Here is a 23,795-nt window from a genome sequence, read left to right as displayed (position 1 = left end):
AATACCAAATGCAGTTTTTTTGTTGTTGTTGTTTTTTCTTTTGGTCAGTTGGCACAGCTGTAGAATATTGGCTATAATACAAATCACGATTTTATGCCAATTCAATTTATTCAAGAGAATTTTCATGTTTGGCTTGTATGCTTCCTAAAGGCCCTGTTGGTACTTAAATAAATTTCTGGAGCCTAGAGGATAAGAGATTCAGAGACTTTTTGGGGAGACATGTTAGAATCCTATTTTGTTGGCTGAAGAACAGTGAGAAATCACATATGCTTGAAACAGGCTGTAAACTCATCCCATCCTACTAATATACTTATTTTGTGGCATTAGGAAAACTGTTACTAGTTAACTATAATCTTACGTAACACTAGCATGAGAATGTTTACCTAAATAAAGCCCATGCTGTGTGCTACCTAAAGTTTAAAAAAAACCCATCATACCAATATGCTCAGACTGATCTGCCACAGTCAATACATTGCACCACAGAGATTTCCCTTTTATAATGCAGAGCCAGAAAAGAATACAGTTACCTTTCACAACGTATTTCATTTTGTCTTCTTACACTGGTAATTGACACATATAATATAAAAGCAAATTAGACAGGCATTTGGCAAAGTCAGAAGCTTCATTCAAGTACCACTTTCTACCAAAAGTATAATTTAAAACATTTAAAAAAATCTTCCTAAGTTTGATATGTCCAACAATATGTTTTATAATTAAAGTGGCAATAGGGAATGAGATGCAAGGCTCTACAAGTTCCAGCCTTAACTTGTGTACTAAAATCTGACTTCACAGAATATGTGTTTCTTTGTTTAAAAAAATGGAATCTGCTACAGCAAATAAACAATTTAATTGGGGGGGCCAGTAATTATACACATTTTTTTAAAAAGGACAAATTATAAATAACAGTTTCAACTGCAACTGTGCATTTCTAGGTTTTCCAAGTAAACTATTTATACAGATACTTGCAAAAAATGTAAAATTATTTACATGTTGGTTTCTTATTTTATTCACTCAAAGCTAGCAGAATCTACTAAAGAAAAACTGTAATCAAGCCCCTTCTAAAAATAAAACTTAAGTATGCTAAATATTTAAATAATGTTTTTACATATGAAGTCTCGTTTTAAAGATGTTAATATTTTGCATTGGAGAATGAAGTATGGAGGTCTACCAGATATCACAAGACCTGGGCATTTCCTCACCAGCCAAGGGCTAAATCATTACAGCATTTTAAATCCAAAGAGCACACCTGGTGCTTGTCCCAGGTGTTTTGGTCAAGTTTTGATACATCAGTTTTCCAAATGCACAGCACTGATCTATGCAAATAAACTTTTCTAATGTGTACCTATGATTTAACTTTGTCTTCATGTTGAGCTTGGTTTTAGATCATATAAGTTCTCATAAGATGAGAAAATGAAAATACAATACACAAACCTTTCAACAGTGTCCCCTAAAGTGTAAAGTAAAAACAGTTCTATGTCAAGCAACTGTGAATCTGCATTATGATAACAAAGCAGGCAGAAAGTCTTCTTCCTCCCTCCCTGTTAAATAGTTCTAGCTTAATTTAATTATACTTAATGAGATGGCATAAGACCCAAGATAAGATATTGCATTAGCGAAAAAGCCAAGAGCAATAAAATAGAAAAGAAAAATGATGTACAGAGCAAGAAACATAAAAGCACTTAAAACTTTATAAGCAGTATTATTTTATAAACATGCAAATAGACCATTATCCAAATTTCACATTCCTAGTTCTTATATCCAAAAAGTCATGCTAGACAGTTCTCATAGAAGTAAACACTGACTTGGCACTTACAATTCTGATTAAATCTGTTTCAACATTTAGATTGTAAGAAATTTAAGTACAATGATAAAAAATCAAAACACTTTCAATAATGAAAGCTTCCAATAAGTCTAATGAGAATTTAACCGTCTAGGCTCCGGGGTTAACAACTAATGGTGTATATCTAGGAACAAAGAATTATTAATACAACTACTTCATGATTTTTAAAAAACGCTCATTTAAGTGAATAAGAAAAGATAATTCCTTCCCAGAAAAGGGATTTTACAGTTATTAATTCATTACAATTAAAAAATAAAGCTTCACTTAGGGCTCAAAACAGTTTTTAATAAAAAAAATACAAAGTTAATTTTACATTAGTAAGATTTGTGATTTTGTACTTTTGAACTCTAGGCAAAATGTTTTTCCATTATAGAGAAAAAAAATCCAAATATTTTTACAAGTTCCATATTGCTGCATTGAACTGTATGTATGCGTTGGGGGGGGTGAGACAAATAATTTTAATGTACTGGGGCTTCGTCATCTAGCTATCATTTAATTTACATAGAATTTATAAATATCTTTCTCATTCAAATATTTTCACTGTAATAGCATTTGCTATGATATAATTTGACTAATAATCCGGTCTCTTCTAAGGACCTACTGTAATTAAAAAGTTAAAGAGGATACCTGGTGAAGAATGAATCTATTTTAAGGAGGGAGGAGCAAACAGGCCTTTGGAAATACTAGTTCTTAAGTGCCAGGGACTTTATATTCAGTATCTTTTGAAGGATCTCCCACCAGACTATATAAAGAATTTGAGGCCATTATCTCTGTATCATAAATAAAGCTGGTGGTGCTAGGGGAAGATTCCTCACAAGAATCCAGAAAACTAGATAATATTATAACTAGCCGCCCTCCTTCAAATAGATGAGGAAAATGAGGTCCAGAGAAGCTAAGCAACTTGTCCGCGGCCACCGTGCTATTCAGTGGGGTGGATCAAGACCGAATTGGACCGACCCCCTGAATCCATGCTGTTTCTTCTGAACCATGCTGCTTCTTATAGGCTCCAAATACTCTAACACAGTCCTTGAAGCTTCAAAGAGCATAAAAGGGACTCGACACCCTTGGGAAGTGGGGGGGAGAGAGAGACATACATTTCTAAAATTTCCCCTGCCGTGCGCTTTCCTGTTGTGTTGAGCCTTGTTCTCGTGCAGCTTTACGTCCTTGGGCCCAGTTGTGAAGCACTAGCTAACCCTGGGAAGGCTTGAAACACCGATCGAGCAGAATGGACAAGCGCTCGTGGAGTGTGGTGAAAACACCTGGGCCGTGTGAGGCTAGAAAGCACTCAACAAGAAAGTGTATTCAGAGCAAGCCATGAGACATACCAGTTTCTAAAGTAAGAAATAAGGTTTATCGGAAGAGCCAGCTGAATTCATGGGTATTCTTCAAAATGCAAAAATTAATAGTCTAATAAAGTGATTATGAAACTCAAAGACTGACTCAGAGTTACTAGATAAAATGTTCCCAGTTGAAATGAAACTGTACTTTTCCCATAATATGCCAAAAAGCTTGCCAACTTTGATCTTTTTAAAAACACTATGTAGTAATGAAACAAGGACAAAAAGTATTTGAAATAATGGCAAAATATTTATTTATATGAACAAGTCTAAGTATGCTACTAATGATTTTACTTGATGCTCAAAAGTGAGATAAGTTATCAATATTGAAAAATATCAGTATTATCAAAAAGATAATAGCACCTGGGATTTTCAATACAGGCCTAGAAATCCCTAGTTAAGAGGAATGAAAAAAAAATGTCCTGGCAGCTACAATGACAACAGTTCTCAACTCTGCTTCATTAATCCAACCACATTAGTATCCTAAATGATGAAATCAAAAGACTTACTGAAGAAAATTAGTACATTTCAGTTCAACATCTCACACTCAATCCAACAGTGTCCCTCAGCACATCCCAAAATGGAATCAAGTACTTAGAACAAGTCAACAACGCCTTTTAAGAAAATCATTATACTGAATATTCTCCCTCACTGTGTTTATTAACTGAATATTCTCCCTGACTGAAGACAAGCTAACAGAATCTTGTGAAATGTGAATTTTGGACAATAATTTCAAATTAAAAGAAAGCAAAGCAAACTGTTTTAAATCATTGCATCTTAGAAAGAGACGAAGGTACAAACACAAAAGGGAGACACCACAGTCCACTGAAAGGAGCCAAAAAATATGCAATCAAGCTGGCAAGTCTCTGACGGCCAGTCACCTGCGATTTTCATCCAGCACATCCAAGATCTGCTGGTAAGCCCTACGAGTAGAAGACTGGATAAGCGACAAAATGCCACGAGCAGAGGAAAGATTAGCTCCATCTTCAGGTAACATATGGGGAGGACAGACCCGAACCTGTTGTGGCGATGGTGTCACACTGTTTACACAAGCACAGCAAATGAAGAAAAAAACACTCAAGTCAGATTTTTATAAAATTTCAGCTGAGCAGTTTCCCCACTTATATTTTAAGAATTACCTTAATTTTTGCTCCCCTTCCCCACACCCTTCATCTTCCCCTAAGAAAAGTCAAACCAAATAAATGAATATATTGTTTTAAAAGACCAGCTACAATGCAATATCTGTAACTATGTAGCCTTAAATATCAAATTGAACAAACAGAATATGAAAAAACAACTTCGGAGAGGGAAGAGAACTACAGCAATGAGTGAGTTCAACCCCTAGCTTTGGAGAAGCAGCATTCTTTATTTGGTGTATATGTGCCAATTCAGTAAACCAAACCTCTCACAAACAACACTGCACTGCAACTTATGGATGGTCAGAAGAATAAGAGAAAACTCTCATATATGGGCGTCAAAGTTTAAACACACGAATCCAAAGTGATTCCATGAAAATGCCATTTCAAATACTTTACAAAGACAATGAAGTGAGCTAAGTTTATGATGAGCAAATTTAAAGATGTGTTAAAGTTTCAGAAAGCTGTGACAAAAGTATTTTGATTTCTGAATTATATTAAAGCATATGATCTCTAGCGAAATGACTAAGCCACAAAACTACTCCCAATTCTGTGAATACAATGAAGGAAGGCAAGGATATTTCTTAAATTATCCAGATGGACGTTAACCAGCCATTTCTGGGCCTCAGTGACAGTAATCTTACATTGTTTCACATATGGGCTCAGAGTCACAATTTCTTTGGCTCCACTGCTTGTGCTTCCTAAAGTTGAACACATTTGAACGGAGCAATTTTACTGCCCTAACTTGAACTCTTCAGACTGGTGTCAGCATGATCATCTGTTTGAGGTACTTAACAGATACATGGACTTGGCATCTGGTTTGTTACAATAAGAGGTTTTGTTATAAAAGGACTAGACCCTGGGATGCGAGCTCAACATTTTTCCTCAAGTCAGGGCAAAACATCTTAGACTAAATTTCATCCTTGTGTATTACGTCCAAAAGAATGAAAGTGGAGCAGACAGTGAACAATTGAAAAGATAAAATCTTTTATTTTGATGTGTAACCTTTTGTAACTTAACATGCATTTCTTTGGAAACCACAAAATAAATGGGATAATTTTTGAAAGGACAGCTGTCATCTATTATTCCCAGAGTCCCAGAAAATTAAAATCAAAATCTCCACAACTTTGTGACTAACTGTATGTCTTCATCAGCCAAAGTGAGAAGTACAATGAATATGAAAATCATGTTTTCCAAGGATGATTTACAAGAAAAAGATCTAAGTCAAATCTTGGCATACTGAGAAACTAATCTGTCAGGTCTGAGTCACCATAGGAATTAGGGCTAATGGTGTTAAGATAAACACAAATTTTCAGAGGGAGGCTAATGGACAGTCACCCTCAATATCCGTATAGAGACCAGGAATCTTCTGGAATGTACATAAGCCAATTTATCAACTGACCCATCAGATTTGGCTAAACCCACACTAGGCATCCAAGCAGAGTGAAACACCGAGTATATATGTACATGAAGTCTGGGTACCAGACTTGTACTCAGGATTCCCTTTAGGTGGTGCGGGAACACCCTGAAGCTCTTGCTCTTGGCAAGAAACCAGACTGAATTCACGTTAGAAAAGTGTCAGAAGAGACAGGAATAAAAAGGGCCAGTTCTGTGTCAACATAACAACAATACATCCCACACTCTTCTTGACAGAACTGCCAACATACCTGCTAAACTTACTTAAGCAACTTTTAAAAGATGCATCAGTACACTATCTATTGATATAACTAAAGTTTTTGTCTTCGTATTTTGGTGCTTAAATTGAACACTCCTGCATATCATTGCATACTAATAAGTAAATTAGCCACATATCAATATATTAACATCTACAATAATTCATATTTAAAATAATTTTGTAATAATGTCAAGAAACTAAAGCCAAATCCATGAAAAAAGTTTGATAGATTTTTGCCCATTAAAAATTAAAAGGAAAGAAGAGTTACTTCCTTCGAGAGAAACCATTTTGTCAGAAAAAGCAACAGGAATCGTTTAAGTTCTAAAAGTAGAAGTATTTCCTGTCCATATACAGGAAATCAGGTGTATTTATAAAATAGTCAAGCATAAACTAATTTCAGATTAACTGCAAAGAATTCTTAAGCCAAAGTGCACAGAAAGTTGAATTTATGAGATTTCTTCCAATTCTAAGATTCTATGATCATAAGATATTGAAATGTGGTAATAAATGGAAAAAAAAACTTACATGATCCTCAATATTAACTTAAAAATATTTACATAGAAATGTAAAAGGTAAAATTAAGTCTTTATCGGTACTAGCAAATATATTTGTTTCATCAAAGACCAACACAAAACCATATTTGGATTTCCGAGGTTTCTCAAAAAAAAAATTAAACTTTTAAAGATTAGGAAGAAATTTAACTTGTCATTAATTTATACGGCCATCCTTCATAAATGGCAAAAACAGAATAGGAAGTAGTTTTTAAACTGATGACCACTTTGGGCAGTATGTGTATAGATTACACATTTGATTGTTAACATTTGTTTCCATCTATAGATGAACTAAATGATTAAATCGTAAAATGACCAAAATTACCCTAACTGGAAGCAATAAATACTTTAACAATTTTTTAAAAGTTTTAAGCAGTTTTGCAAATCTTGTTACAAATAAACAAATTTAAGAACAAAAAAGAATAAGCCCCATTTTAGCGATCAGTCTGATGCTAGCTGGAACGTCCACCACTGGCATCAATGGGGAAGGGAAGCAGTGAGTGCTTTTAGAGTTGAGTTTGATCTCAATTCACTCACCCACCCAACCAAGATAGAGTAACTTTGTTTTTTGTTTTCACAAGTGAACTACTTGAAAAATAAAAAAGTAAACATAGTGCAAAAGTGCTGAGATCATTTAAACAAATATTATAATATTAGTAATTTTAAAAAATGCACTTGAATGATAAATTGATCCTAGTAATGTTATAAAACAGCAAAATCTCAACTTTGTCTTTTTCTTTTATAAAAGATTAGGAAATTCTGAAGAAGGCACTGATGTTTACCATGTTATTTCATTAGTTATATCTCATGCTTCCATGAAATCTTATGACATGAGTGTTAAGTAAACAACATTAGCCAATGTCAAAACTCAAATTTAACTGAAGACTTACTTGGCACGACTACGTCATTATCAAAAGGTAAGTACAAAGTCCAGTACCTCTTTCCCCATGGGTTTTCACAGGAATAATGTTTCTCAAACTGTAAGAATAACATCTTTAGCGAGGCTCCAGCCTCTTCCAAAAAAACAGTAAAGGTAAACATAGAGAAAAAGGGGAGGAAGAATTTTCACCGAAACATAAATTTTGCATCATTTCTCTCGAAATTTTAAACAGAGAGAAAACTTCAATTTGTTGCCACTGTCTAAGGCAATTTACTAGTTCCTAGAAGCATGGTAAGAAAACCAGAATAAGAGAAGTCGTCGGTTGTCAGAATGGCTTTCATTGCTTAAGAACTACATTAGCTCTTGAATTCTTCTTTGAACACCAAAATCCTCCCATCAGTTTAATGAACATTCTTCCAAGCATAGTTTTAATCTATGAAATAATAATAAAAACTTCAATGACAAACCACACTTACACTACATTCTCCTGGGTCAAAATAAAACAAGAAAAGATATTATACTAAAATTCAAAAAAAAAGTTTTAGATGGGATCACTGAACCTGGTTAAAGCTGAATCTGCAGAGAATATGCTAACTAATGCAAAACAAAACAAAACAAAAAATGGAAAAGGATGCTTGGTCCTTATGTGTAAATTATCTAATTTTACTTTCATCATTATACCCAAAATCATACATAAAATTCCCTTAGTTGGTCTAGTTATTTTTTTCTTAACAAAGTATATGATGACAGTTTGAGAAATCCTGAAACAGAGGTACCAAAAAGCCAAACAGTAAGAGAATTAGGCTATTACATAGCAATTACCTGGTGAAATATTAGTATAACATAAGCCTGCAAAATTAAAACAACTCCTACTTGTGAAAAGCAGAGCAGATAAAATCTTACGTGTACTCCGGTGCAGAAATCGGTGCCTGGAACCTTGAAATTTTATTTCTTGGGGCAGAATCTGATCTGTGCCACCTTAAATAATAATTATGCTTCTTTTACATATGCAGCTTTTATAACACAAAGAAAAAGCTAGATATGATTCTACTGGTCAGAATTCATTTTTGTATCTATAGTTGACCATAATCAATCCTACTGTCTCTTGAAAGTAATTAAGAAAACAAAGACCAGCGTTCTTGCTCTAATACCCATATGTACTTCTATTCTTAAAGCCCAGGAATAAAAGTAAAGATAGGCAAAGGTTCATGCACAATGACATATAATTAGTTTCACATTACAAAGACTAACGTAGATAAAGAGTTTAATAATTAGTAGAAGGAAAAGATAGCTGTACTATATTAATAGTTTCTTCCTTACCATATTACCAACATTGACTACATAATATGCTCATTATATAAAATTCCTAAAGTTAATTAAATGTAGATTCTTTTTTTTTTTTTTTTTTCAAAGCAAAACTTAGACATTTATCATTTATATCCCTCACACTGTGTGAACCCCCCTCCCCCCATCCATAAATGTAGATTCTTAAAGATGAATTATAAACTGCAAAATTAATAATGGGAGGAGAAGAAGTGGCAAGGTTATATTATTTACAAAAAGATGGTTAAATGTCTTACCATGGCATGGTAACATACATAACTACCATAACAAAAAGTATGGTTAAGTAATGTAAGCATTTCATTATAAAAATATAGTTATATATTCATGTTATTTTTTACTACCAAAAGTTAAAATATGAGACTCAGTTTTATTCAAAATCTAGAAAATGCCATTAAAGCAACTTAAAGAAAAAAAAAGAAATCAAATATTGGTGAGCTCTGTTAATCTTTTCTGTTATGAAAAACTTATGTTATTGGTAACTGCAAAAATATATATGAACTAATCATGTATTCTAAATCACACACTAGGCCACTAGGCTGGTTTTTATATATAATAAAGCTGTTTCCTTTCTTTTTTAACAGAATTCAGCTATCAATAATATATATTTTGTGAGGAAAAAAAAAAGTGATGCTATACTAAAATAGACCTGCTTTTAATTTAGTAATGTAAAATTTCAAAGTAATAAAAGACCTAAATAAGCCCTACATCTTTATATAATAAAAAACTTTATTAGAAACCTTTGCTGCCTTAAAAAAAAAATTACAAATAGAAAATAACAAAAGCCCTTAGGTTATGTTTAATCATTCTGAGCGGATACTAAATATCAAGAAGCTCCCTGAGTCATAAACTACGGAGCTTTTTTACTATTTACATAATATACTTGGAAATATTCTGGAAAATGATTTCATGGGCTGGCTGACATCACTGCCAACCCGGCACATTCAGAAAAATATGCAGTTACCATAAAAAAAAATTTTATATCAATAACGGTTGAAGACTTCAGCTAAATCTTCCCTGAGGGAGATATACAGTAATTTTAACTTACCATCTTCCTATGTAACTGTTCATAATAACTATAACTACTTTAGGGGGCATTTCAAGATTCCCCCAGAAATCAGTTACAATTCTCCTCTGCACCTCACACAAGAGAAGAGAGGCCCTAAGCCCCTCAAAGCCCCATCTGCATCCTTACACTCTTCAGTCAGGTCCAAACTAGAACTTAATATGGTTTAGTACAAATGGTGTAATTATATTATGCTCTAGTTATTTTGTATATAAATTTAAATGTTTTGCTTTTCTCTAGATTTGCAAGCTCTAAGAAGAGAGATATGTATCATCTAGTTCTTGTATAGTTCCCAGAGAAGCTAACATAATGCGTGGCATCAAATGTGGTTCATCATAAATGAGTTCATGAAAACTGACCAAAAATTTAATGAGGAAGAATATTATTTTACATAAACTATCTAAATCATCTATTTTTAAAAAAACCACAAAAAAAAACCCCAAGAAAAAACCCCCAAAAACAGACTCTCCAGTGACTTTGAAACTTAAAAATTCTGAGCAGTTTTTAAAAGGTTATTTTATATGTAAAAATGCATTAGTTTTAATGAAACAACAAAAAGCACTTGCCGATCTAAAAGATCTTGTAGTGGGGTAGCTTTCAGATCAGGACATGATAATATAACCAAATGAGAAAGAAAGGTTTAAACAAACAGTCCTTTAAACAATATACTTATATTTTTGGAAAATGAAAGGGATCCAATAACTCAGTAGGCAGAGAGCAAAACAAAAGAATCCTGGAAAGTAAAAAAATTCCACTTGCTTATGCTACACATGGTTCATGAAAAGCAGAGCTGGAAAGGGCTAGTTCACAATCTTAAGACAAATTGAGCAACTTAAAAATTTCCTTAAATAAAGTGTTTTCCTTTTATTTAACCTACATGTTAGATAAACAGTTCTGAAGAACGCACAGAATTGAGCACTTAGTTATCCATTTTTCTTAAGAAAGATTCCCTAAATAAGCAAATCATACTTATAGAAGACTTGTCACATACACAGAAGAAAAATTCTCACAACAAAACGGTCAGATTTTAAGGCTATAAATAGTATTGCAAAAATGTAAAATTGATGGTAAATGCAGAACAGATTTCAAACACTGTTAGAAGTAAATTATTTTTTCCCTTCAGATTCTTAGGCATAAAACATACACACACTTCTTCCTCTTCTTTTTTTAAAAATATTTGGGAGTGAAAAAAGAAAGGAAGTTATTTGGAAAAAGATGGGACAGACAATATATGGAGAGAACTTATGAAGGAAATACAATGCTTAGTGATTCTACTCACATGGAGTCAGTTCTGACCAGCTGTCCGTTTTGGCGAACAGCATTTTCACTCATAGAGCGCTCTCTCTTTAGCCTGCCAACTGCACGGACCTGCTAGGCACAAAGAAAGGGAACGGAATAGAAGATATTCTTAGTAGCCTAGTAGCTGTTTAGCATTAAAGAACCTTAATCCAAGGCTACTCACAAAATTTACAAAGAATTGCTGCAGGGATGTGTATTGTAGACAGACATGTTAAAAACAAAACAAAAAACATACTATATGCAGATAAATTTAGGAATGCTTACTATATAAAAAAGTTTATATCTGGTTTCTTTTTAAGTATCAGTCTTACTTGGTACAATTATTAATATTTTTATTTGTTATAATTTATATAAAATATTAAGAACAATTCCTAACAGTTTTTAAAGGCACATACATTATAGGAAATGGGATGTATGTGTATTTGTCTCACAAATAAATGTTCCTGGATTCTGGGGTTAAACAAATTCGGATTTGGTGGGCTAGCTGAAAACTAGACTAGAAAACTAGTCTTACTAGCTTAAAGGTTTTGGCATTCCAGAAATAACCACAAACTCCCATCCCACATATTCTTTTTACAAATGTATCATTGACCTCTTTCCATCAGGGATGGGATCTGTTTCCTTCCCTTGAAACTAGGTGGGCTGGTGACTGCTGTAGAGATGATGAAACGTGACTTCTGAGGCTTGGTCATAAACAACGTTTCTGCCTTTTTTCTCCAGACTACTGATGTTTGGAAAAATGGTCCCATGATGTGAAGAAGCCCAAGCAGCCATACAGAAAGGCCGTATGTGAGTTCACCAGCCAACGCCAGCTGAGGTCCCAGACAACAGCTAGTACAACTACATGTGAGTGAGTAAGCCTTCAGATGACTGCAGCCTCAGGCTGTCAAATCATCCCTAGTCTCTGAGACTTCCTAGCTTAGGCCCATATACTAGAGAACAGAAACAAGTTTTCCCCATTACGCCTGCTGTATTCCTAACCCATAGACTCCATGAGCAAAATACACAGTGCGGCCACTGTTTCGTGGCTCCCTAACCATTATGGTTAATCCCCTCTGCCCTAAGCCCCTGGTGACCATTAATCTGTTTTCTACCTCTGGATTTGCCTATTCTGGACATTTCATGTAAGTGGAATCATACAATAAATGGCCTTTACTATCTGGCTTCTTTAATTCCGCATAACGTTTTCAGGTTCAGCCATGTTACAGCATGTATCAGGACTTCATTCCTTATTAGGGCTGAATAATATTTTACTATATGGATACACCATATTTTGCTTATCTGTTCATCAGATGATGGACATTTGGACTGTTTCCACCTTTTGGTTTTTAAAACCTGTTTGATCTTCATGACTTGGAGGATGCTACTGGCATGTAGTAGATAGCGATCAAGAATGCAGCTTACCATTCTATAGTGCAAAACGATAACCCTCACCACAACAAAGACTTATCCAGCCCCAAATGTCAGTAGTGCTGAGGATGAGAAACACTGAATATGCTGTAAAATGCCTACTACAGAGTAAATGATTCAGGAATCTCACTTGTTAGATTTTGAGTAACATCTGAATGAATTATCAATGTTACCAGCACTCAAGGCCTTACTGCCCTTCTACCGTATTTCCCCGAAAATAAGACCGGGTCTTATATTAATTTTTGCTCCAAAAGACGCATTAGGGCTTATTCTCAGGGGTGTCTTATTTTTTCCTGTACAACAATCTATATTTACTCAGGTACAAAAATCTACATTTATTCAAATACAGTCAGGTCATCTTCTGGAACATCGTCATAACTTTCCAAACCCCAAATTCCGGCTTGAATTTCTTGTGACTCCATTTCCTGTAGAACCATTAGCCCCAATCTCTCATCTCCAGCAAGAGAGCTCTCCTTAAATGAGCACCTCTCGTCCATGTAGCCTGCTCGTAATGCATTGGCAACACAGCTGTCAGTGATTTTATTCCATGAATTCTTCACCTAAGTCATGACCTTTTGCAGGCTAGACTTCACAAAGTTGCCACGCTGATTTCTCTGCATTCTATTTTCAATGCAGTCATTGATTTCCATGCGCAAATGGTCCTTGAATGGCTTGTTTATTGCAATATCAAGAGTCTGGAGATAGGCAATCATTCCTGTGGGAATCATTATCTGTTCTTCTCTCTGCAAGGAAGTTCTTCATGTCTTTAGTGTGGTGAGTACTGGCTGAATCCCAGACTAGAAGACCTCTTTGGCCACCTCGCAAAACAAGTGGCAGCATTAGATAGACCCACTTCTTATAACTGCTTGTGTGCACCAGACTTTTTTGGTTTCAAGAACATAAATGCCTGAAACACGTTTCAACCTTATGTTTCTTGCCCTTAGTGATGATTAGAGGTGGGGCTTTCTTTCTATCCAGACGAATTGCCAAAATACAGGTAACACATTCACTTTCGTAACAAGCGGAGGGAATGTAGATTGATGAGGAACCCCTATGATCAATTGTCGTTTGAGATCCTTGGCCCATAAACACTGCAGTTTCACCCATAGCAATCATGTTGGAGAGCTGGTATTTAGAAAAGTCGATGCCATCAACAAAGGACTTGAAGGCAAGTGCACGTTTAATAACTTCAGTATCTTCCAGCTTGAACAGTGTTGTCGATCTTAGAGACAGTTCACATCACGGAAGGAAGCCATCCAGCTAGTGTTGTGATGCTTTGAATTCTTCTGGGGATATTTCTAACTGTGGTGCCATTGCAAGGGCAAATGCTTGAATATCAGCCCTGGGCACAACCAAAGGCTTTGCTCTCCTGTCAGCAATCCATTCACAGATGATGTCTTCCAGCTCAGGAAATAATGGTTGCTGACCTGATCCACACTTGCGCTTCTTAGCATTTTCCTCATTCACCGATTGACTGACGTTATCATACTCTGCTCGCCATTTTTGGACCATTTGGAGATCCAACTTCTCTTTGCAGAAAGCCATAAGATTCTTGCCCTGGGAGTCCTCCACGATTCCTTTCTTGTACTCGACGGAATAGCTGTGTCTTTTTGCACTCATCTTGTCTGGGGGTCAAAAATGTTATTCCCTTTAAATCTACCATTAAATCAAGTGTTAACTGAAGACTTACGAGGCAGGAGTGGCAACAAAAATGACAGTTAAGAATGATGGTCCACACAAAAGTGATGAAAAATTGCAGGCAGCAAAATTCAGAAAATGTTTCTTTATTTCACACGAGTGCATTAAGTATGTCTGTTACAACACACGACGTATTGAATTATGAAGATTCATATTAGACACAACCATGTCCGTTCATTATCAAGTGCACATGTTATTGGTGCATTGTGTCTGTACTGATTCGTCATTTGGCAATAAATCTCGAGTTCATCTGGTTACATAGGTGTCTACCTCTCGTCCAAAGGCGCCCGCTTGAATATTTACAAACAATTATAATTTATATTATCATTTATTTTAAGTAGTAATGCCAATATTATTTATTTATATTTAATTATATATTATTATTATTTAATTCAATACACCCGTTGTGTGTTGCAACAGATGCACTAAATGCATCCATCTGGTTGACGATCTTAACTGGGGCTTATTTTTGGGGTAGGGCTTGTATTACGAGCATCCTGAAAAATCATGCTAAGGCTTATTTTCGGGGAAATATGGTATTTCAATCCATTTTCTAAAAGCTACTAGAATTCTGGTTCCTCTCCCTTTCTCCTCTGCTCATTGGTTGACTGCCTCCTGAGGGCGGCCTGGCCCTTCTACAGGCTTTAATCACCATCATTGTTGCTTTCAATAGGCAGCTGGTACTAACCTTAGAAACTCCTCTCTGTCATCTCAGGATTTGGCTCCTGACTCAGGATTTTAACTTTCATCACAAGAATATTTATACATATTGCGTTTTGTTTTTTTTATTAGTTTCAGGTGCACAAGACAAAGCAATACTTAGACGTTTATCATTTATATCCCTCACACTGTGTGAACCACCCTCCCCCCATCCACTATCCCTCTGACATCGCACAGAGCCATTACATTTCCAGTGTCTCTATTCCTAATGCTGTACTCCGCTTCCTGTAACCATATACATACGTATATATACATATATGTATATATAAAATTATAGTTGGCATTCATTATTGTTCAGCTTCAGGTGTACAGTGCAAGATCAGGCATATTGTGTTTTTAATGGGAATTAGATTACGTGCTAAACACATGCATTATTACATTTAATTCTCACAATAATCTTAAGCACTTGGCATTATTTTTATCTTTATTTTATAGATGAGCTTTGGAATTGTTAATAATTTGCCCAAAGTTATGTGGTTAGTAAGTAGCAAAGTAGGCCTTCAAAATTAGGTCTAATTCTCAGCCTAAGTTTTTCATCCCAGGGTTATATACTTTGGGCATTTGTCACATTTGAGTAAATATCACAATTACTGCAGGAGTAAACCCCACATGGACTTAAAATCTAGGTCTACTGAAGGTAATTCTGGTAAACTTTTATTCCTCAGTCTTAGATTAATCACTCAGGAAAGTATCTGGCTTGTTTTCAATCAGCTCTTCCCACCAAGGAGGCATAAGTGTATAAAACAGTAGGTATGGAAAGATCAAAAGAGAAACAAAACCAGAAGAATATCAAAGGGAAGGTTTCCCTGCTGGCAGAATTCTTTACTCCAGGACCATACTATTCACAGCTGTAATTCACAGTGGAAACTTTGGGGAGCTGGGCCTCTAACTGGGAGCACGCTGTGATATCTTTTGTCTTGTGTAACATCTTTATAACTTTCATTGTTCCTTGCTACTAAAGAACTGCATGTATCTTCTGTGTGTATTGGTGTCTTTCCCTCACTCATACCACTATACAGGAACTATGTCTCGCTGCGCTGTGTAGTGTCTTACAATAAAGCTGCACGTCCAAATCAGCATCTATGAATATATTTTCTCTGTTACCTCAGCAGAAACTTCCAACTTAAGAAAAGGCCATACCTAGTACTAGGAAACTGCACTCCCCAATGTTACATGGGTCCTTTACCTTCTTTGGAAAGGACTATATGAAAAATCAAAGACACAGAAAGTTTCATTACCAATAAAAACATGTTTCACATTTTTTCATACTAGCCTCATTACAACACAGAATTCCAGAAGCTATAATGAAAAAGGTGAAACTCCAGACATCATCACAGAAAAGCAGCTTTACAAGATTGGCCGAGTCAATGGCACAGGCGCGATCTGAACTTTGCTACAAACACCTTATTGGTCCATACTGCCGTATTTAGCTCCATAGGGCTATGAATGTTACACGACACAGTAACCAAACTCAGCAGAAACTTTTCAGCAAGCAGGGAGAATAAGAAGAGACAGTGTCAAGAGAAAAAGAGCTTTCTTTGCCCTGTTTACCAGACTGCTTTTATAACAAAGTGATGCATTAATTTTCTCCTGTGCTAAACTTCCCAACTTTTTCTGTATTGCTTAAGGTGTGTCACCTAGTTCATGATTTCCACAGAAGTTTTTTTTTCTTGCAACATAATATTTTAATTAAAAAAGAAAACAATAGCACAATACCTTATTTGTGGTATCTATAAACCAGAATTTATAGCAATCAATGATCCATGCAAAGCTTTCATTACATATCGCTAATGATATGATTTATAGCCTCTAACTCCTCTTTAACTTTTGCTTTTGTCTATATTATTTCAAATTCAACTGATGTTAAAACTTTACTTACTTCTTCATTTTGAGGGGTTGGAAGAGGTCTTTCTAAATCCAGAAAATCTAGTGGTCTTTCACTTAGTGTAAGTACACGAGGTGGTGTTTTTAGTGCCAGAGGTTTAAAGGAAGTTGACTGAATGAGGTCAAGATCTGCTGGCCTTGAAAATGGAATGTCTTCATTACTTCCTGGGAGTAAATTTAAAAAAGGGAGGTTTTAAAAAGCTAGTACTTTATTAAAAAGAGTGACAATACAAAATGCTGGCAAGGATATGGAGCAACTGAAATTCTCATACATCACTGTTAAGAATGTAACAGAGTACAACCAATTTAAAAAATAGCTTGACAGCTTTTTATAAAGTTAAACATAACTTATAATATGATCCACCAATTCCACTCCTAGAGATATAAAAACATATGTCCTCACAAAGACTTGTATATTAATGTTCATAGCAACTTTATTCCTAATAGCTCCAAACAGGACACAACCCAAATGTCCATCAGCAGGTGAATGGACAAACTGTGGTATCTCCACACAGTGGAATATTATTCAGTAATAAGATGGAATGAACCATTGATATAAGCAACAATATGAAAGACTCACAAAAACATTACACTAAGCAAAAGAAGCCAGACCAAAGAGTATACACTGTATCACTCCATTTATATGAAACTCTAGGACAGACAAATCTAGTCTCTGGTTATTGAAAGGAGATTACGGTTACCTGGAATTGAGGGGTAGGAACTGAATGAGATGGGGCACAGGGGACCTTCTGGGGTAATGAAAATGTTCTGTATCTGGACAGTGGGGGAGGTTACATGGGTGTATACATTTGTCAAATCTCATCAAGCTGTACACTTAAAAATTACACTTTATGTATGTAAATTATACCTCAATTAGTTGAATTATTAAAAAGTATTGTTTAAGATTTCAGACTATTTTGTAATGAATAAAAATTTTGAAAAAAAATGCAAAGTTGCATTTCCCAACCCCTATTCAAAAACCCAAAAGTTTTCCTAAAAATATATAAAACAAAGATATATCAGGCAAGTTTATAACTAAAGGTAAAATACCTGCTACGACAATCCTCTCTGGAACCTGCATAATCACACTAGCATTTGGAACGCCTTCTTGGAATTCTTGTTCCAGGTCAGCATTTGGTGGTGCAACCTTTAATTTTTCCGGGACCCTCATTCTCTGACTAATACCTTCAGTGTATTCCATTTCATACTGAATTCGACTAATTTCTGCCATCTCAGCAGCAGTGGGAGAAGGAAATGCTGCCCCACTCACTCTGTGGGCAAAAAAATTAAAGACGGGGTAACTGACTGTTAGAATGTCAGTCTTCTCTATGTAGCGAAGTTAGAAGACAATACCTTATAGAAAGAGCAAAAGGACACTTCTCATTTGTGACTACTGAATACATACAAAGGAAAAGGAAAAGACTGAAGAAAACGTTTTTCTCAACACAATGCCTTCTCCCTTATCAGCTGAAACTGCACCTTGAGAAGAGTGCTTAGGAGCAAATTTTAAAAATGATTGTACAACCACACACAAGTGTGCCCACACACATATTCCCCTCTGTCTGTCTTTCTCTCTCTCTCTCTCTCGCTCTCTCTCTGCATAAACATGCATGTTGCTTATACGTCAAAAATGCCTGAAATAAAACTTAAATTAAAATTTCCTAATCAATTATTTGAAGGAAAGCTGCTAGGACTTTATAATAATGAAATTCAAAATTGCTGTCATGCATGAAAAAAAATAAAACCTTTTAATGAAAATCAGATTTATAAGGCAAACAAGATTAAGTTTAAATTTACTAAAAAAGATGCAACCCCCTGAAAATCACAAAATACAAATTAAAACTTCTCTGGCTGAATGTATATCTGATGATTGAGATACAATGAATACCAAATATAGTATATCATTAATAAATCTTTAATGTATACATTCATTTTGAGGGATTGGAAAGTCTCACATTATTAATTTGTATTTGCTACCATATTTACATGTATATTTTTAAAAAGAATGACATGCCTTTAAGGGGAAAGACAGTGCAGATGCATTGAGCAGCCTTTTAAATTAGAGACGGATCCATGCTCCAGGGAAATGCAGCAGAAAGTTGCCCCCAAATACAACTTGCTGATAAAAATTAAAAGAGCATGGTTAGCCTGTGACAATCCGCTTTACAGCCACTATCTCTCAAGTCTACAATACCAGCTCAACTGAATAAAATGTCACTGACCTTCCTATTGGTGTGTCACTGCTTTTTCTTTTACTCATTTTTAATATAGTAAATACACGTCTATAATAGCTATTAAAATACTGCTACCCTGTAGTTCAGTTTACTTTACACAATTCCCCTACAGATCTGAACTTTTTTGGAGGTGTACATAACAACACGGACACTGCTTTTCCAGCTGTAAAAAAGAAAGAATAGAAATCAGTATTTCGACAATTCATTTTATAAGAAAACTATGAATAAAAGTAAATATCTACTTAAAATTTTTGGATTTCAACAAGGCTTGGGGCTCGATCTGAGTAACTAATTTTCAAATCTTCTAAATAGAGTTATTCCATACCTCAAACATCATAAAGATGGTTTCAAGCATAGCCAATGTTTTATGATTTTGCCAATGGGGTAAAGAAAAGCTAATCAAATATATGTATATACAAATGTGAAGTCAGATTAGAAAAAAAGTTTTGTCATAAAATTCCTCTATTCATTATTTTCTGAAGGGGTAACAAACCCTCTTCTTTTCTTGACTGCAAATGAAGAAATCAGGGAGCGAATGTAAAGGGCAGAAGTAAATGTGTTTGAGGTAGCCTAAAAAATTTGATGTGTAAGTAAAGTTTTTTTAAAAAGGAAATAACTTTGAAAACCACATCATACTAAATTTTCAGCAAAAGCTATTATGCATAAACCAAGAGCAATGAAAACTTAAGGGCAGTATAGCTGCAAGTCGTAGCTGGGATATTTCTTAAACTCCACGTCAGAGATGTATTACACACCTCAAACTCCACCTCACTAAGAGGCTTAGGAGAGTTCTTAGCTAGAGGCCGTGTAGGGACTAGTTAGTCATGACTGCTAACGTACTTCTTTCATTCTTCACCAAAATGTGAATTTTAAGGATCTGACATGCAGTTTGTTTAAAGACTAAGAAAATAGAGCCAAAAGAGAAAATGTTTACTCACAAACGTGCACCAACTACTACTTGCTATTTGGCACTATCTGCTTCTGTGCTTCATATTAAATCCTTGAACCTGTTTCAATGTGCATGCGCTGGATTTAGAGCCACTTCTGTCCCTGGGGGAGAAAAACAGGAGCTACATTGAGAAACTAGATGGTATCATTCTAGGAACTCATTGCTGTAAATGCTTCAAATGATAAGAGTCATCAAAGATGCACAACCTCACATTAAAAAAACCCAATACAATACAGAAATTAACAAGCTTACCACCAAGTTTAGTCTCACAGACAGGGCCTTACAATCATTCATTAGTTAATGCAAGACAAAATACAAGACTGTCATCATTTCTGATGTGAATTTAGAAAAATGTACCAGATGAAAAATATCTGTTTTAAAGAATCTGAACACTTACGTATATACACATAAGTGTATATATACACACGTACACATATACAGAAGGTGCCAAGAAAATGTATACACATTTTAAGAAAGGAAAACTATATTAAAATTGTAATACCAAATATACACCGATAACAAAAGATGAATACAAGTCATGTTTGACTTCTACAATTACAAGAGGTGCTCAAAGTGGTTACCATCAGCGTCTAGACACTTCTGATTATGGCGAACTACTGCTTGAGCAACATTGACCAAAGTGTTCACTTGTATACATGTTTTTGGCACCCCGGTATATCAAGAAGGTATATTTAGCACTGGCTAAATTTTCATTCAGTTATTTCTATTTAGTATTTAGTTGCATTCATAATTTCATTCAATATTTAATCGAAATCAGTAATAGGTGCACATGGTACAAAGTACGTAAGAACATACAGAGAAAATAAAGTGCTCTACTGAATCCTTTCCTATAACCACTGGGGTCCCCACATGCAACCTCTATTATCAACTTTTGTGTATCATTCTAGATAAGATACTCTTCCTATACTTGGGTGTATTTGACCCACAGTAAAAGTTTATATTTAGAAATACAACTGAAAAGAGATACCTCAAAAGGATTACAGTCTTGGGACATTACAAATTGAAGTTTTATAATAAATAAGGGATGCAAATTGCTAGAACATTATCGCCCCAAAATGTGCTATTCTCCATGTTCCATTTACTACATTTCAGTCTTCTTATTAACTTTTCACTAGTACATCCCACGGATCTCAACATTTCATTCTATAGCAATATCTTTTCTTACAAGAATCTTTGGGCAGCTGGATGGCTCAGTTGGTTAGAGAGCAAGCTCTGAACAACAGAGTTGCTGGTTCGATTCCCACGTGGGCCAGTGAGCTGTGCCCTCTACAACTGGATTGAAGGACAACAACTTGGAGCTGATGGGCCCTGGAGAAACACACCGTTCCCCAATATACCCCAGTTAAAAAAAAAAAAAAAATTGTTCTAAAAAAAAAAAAAAAATCTCCAAGTTTGTAAAGCATCACAGACTAAGATTATAAAGGCAGACACTGAAAAGACCATTTCTGCAAAAAGCCAAATACTCCTGCAGCCAATTTGAGCTACTTAAATTTAAAAAGTAACTGAACTGTCCCAATAACTACGTTTCTGCATAAGTGAAATAGATAAAACTCTAATTTTTCTCTCTCTCATTAGACTGGCATTTTGGTAATATCTTTCAACAATAAATAAAATAAACTTCTCAACTGGAGTTAAGATATTAATTCCAAGTTTTATCACAATGTACTAGGCAACCAGTACTGATTCTGTTAACATAACTAAGGAGACAAAATCCCTCTCAGAATCACAGATGAGCTGAGATCTCTACTTTCTAAGCCCAGTGGTTCCCAAATATCATTAACTTACCAACTTCAGGTTTTTTGCCATATTCACACAGTACATTTATTCTTACCTACACTTAATACTTTCTCTTATCCAACTTATAAAATCTTTTTAAATAAATGTATTTTAAAAGGGAATTTTACCTTAAACCATGGTTTAAATACATATAACAAAAACTATTACAAAAAACCCTCATCCATATACTACCTAGAGTCAAGTCACGTTCCATTCATGGAAAGTGTCCCAATTTGAGGACACAATTATTCAAGCTTGTCTTTCTCATTTTCTGTATTAGAACACTGGACCCACGGGGGGTGGGGTGGGGGGGGTCAAAAAAAAAAAAGGAAGTTACAGAAACAATTTGGCTCAAATTGATTGTGGTTGCAAAGATTTACATAATTCTCAAATTACAAAAAGAAATGTCCAGTTTTCTTTAATCACCTATTGTGTGGACCAAGTTCAAGGTTTTTATCTGGGTCACCCTGTTTCAGTTCTCTTTTCAAGCAAGTATACTTTAAGAATATGTGTATTAGCAAATCACGGTGTAGAGATCCAGGATTAATTTTAATTTTTTAAGACAAGTCACTGAAAACTTGGAAAAAATATAAACTATCAACTTTTCAAACAAGGTTATGAATCCACAGAAAACAAGTTTGAACACCAGAAGGGAGGAGAGTAACAGCTAAACTTTGTATTCCTAAAACGAGGCAGCACAGGAAGGGATACAACACACAATTTCCTTTCGGAAAGGATAACAAAACCAGTTCACAAGCCTTGGAAACCAAAAAGATAGCAGGTCCCCCACACAATTTAATTACACGGGGAAAAACTACTAAGTACAACTAAATGATTCTAATTCTTTCCAAACTCATTTTCCTAAGGATTTTTCCTTTGTGATCTCATTAGCTAATGAAATTGACAGAGAAACAAATGTTTTCATCTAGGGAGAGAAAATATTTTAATATCCTTCAGTTAAAGTCGCTCAGTGGGAGAAGCCTGGATACAACTCGTTCTATATTTGGAAAGAAGGGCCCCAAGCTTTTCTGATCTTCCACTTCTGAATGGGTTCTCCTCCCCGGAGAGAAGGCCCCTGGTTCTAACACGGTAGGTCGCAGCCGCGGGCCTTTTTCTACAGGAGGACTCGTCCTTCTGACTAAGGTCACAGGCTGGGCAGGCTGGGAACCCGAGATCTCTCCTGCTGCATCCAGCTCCTGGCAGGAAATCCAAGGTGCACTTCCAGGCATGGACACCTGCGAGCAAGGATGCTCACAGCCTGGGCCTACCTGGGCCTCCCGCGGATGCCTGGGCTTCCGACAGGCCTTTCCTTTCCAACACGTATTTTCCACAAAGTAAAAACGCCAACAAACAAAAAACTACTTTTAAAGACGGCAGGTGTCTGGTTCAAGGTCATACTTAAAGATGCTAGGGCCTAGGCCGGGGGGGAGAAGAGGGAAGACAACCAGAAAAGCTCAGGACGCCCGTAGTGGTTCCCAACCCCCAAACTATATTCTAGACTAAAAAGCCCAAATGCATCCACAAAAAGACACCGAACTAAAACGGGTGAAGAGCTTAGTGCAAAACGTTTGCAGGGCAGAGTGCTGCTGTCCCTTGCAGTCCCTCGTCGGGGACTGAGAGCGCTGCAGGCCCCTGACAGGGCGTAAACGCCGGGGTTGACAGCGAGAAACCCGGGGGCCGGGACTCCGGCCCGAGCCTCACTACCGACCCGCCAGTGCGGCCGCGGGTCCCTCCGTCAGCCGGAGGCTCACGGCCGCCGCGCTAGGCCGCGGGTCCCGGGTCGGGGAGACGCCAGTACTCACCCCTGGGCCCGCTGGAGGGTCCCCGGCGAGGGCCTCCACCTGCCGGCTGCCGGGGCGCTCGGGGGGGCGCTCTCAGAGGCCGTTGGCGGAGCGCTCGGAGGCAGCCGGGTGAAACACCGGCCGGAGCCGCCCGCAGCCGGCCGGGAGGGACGCGAGAACGGCCGGGACTGGCCCCT

At 36.2% G+C, this 23,795-nt stretch overlaps 1 protein-coding gene across 33 annotated transcripts in view; it reads right to left on the bottom strand.

The window, feature by feature from the left end:
- The window catches only part of MFF (mitochondrial fission factor), a 31,146-nt gene extending 7,354 nt beyond the window's left edge, over window positions 1-23,792 (bottom strand). For 2 of the 33 annotated variants that reach the window (XM_019737392.2, XM_019737393.2), the window contains exons 1-5: window positions 23,620-23,783; window positions 20,010-20,121; window positions 17,888-18,108; window positions 16,833-17,002; window positions 11,106-11,194 (exon numbers count right to left, since the gene is read on the bottom strand). In XM_019737392.2, the coding sequence (XP_019592951.1) occupies window positions 11,106-11,194; window positions 16,833-17,002; window positions 17,888-18,068 (440 nt within the window). In that variant the 5' untranslated portion in view covers window positions 18,069-18,108; window positions 20,010-20,121; window positions 23,620-23,783. Of the gene's footprint in view, window positions 1-527; window positions 561-4,058; window positions 4,218-8,322; window positions 8,398-11,105; window positions 11,198-16,832; window positions 17,003-17,887; window positions 18,109-18,851; window positions 18,957-19,059; window positions 19,235-20,009; window positions 20,122-23,619 lie in introns of all 33 variants that reach the window. The other 31 variants (XM_074314224.1, XM_019737372.2, XM_019737382.2 and 28 more) reach the window with 31 other exon arrangements.
- Window positions 23,793-23,795: the final 3 nt, after the last annotated feature.

The sequence above is a fragment of the Rhinolophus sinicus genome, linkage group LG01 (genome assembly GCF_036562045.2).
Source record: "Rhinolophus sinicus isolate RSC01 linkage group LG01, ASM3656204v1, whole genome shotgun sequence".
NCBI lineage: Eukaryota > Metazoa > Chordata > Mammalia > Chiroptera > Rhinolophidae > Rhinolophus > Rhinolophus sinicus.
This window is presented reverse-complemented; position numbering and strand designations above follow the sequence as displayed.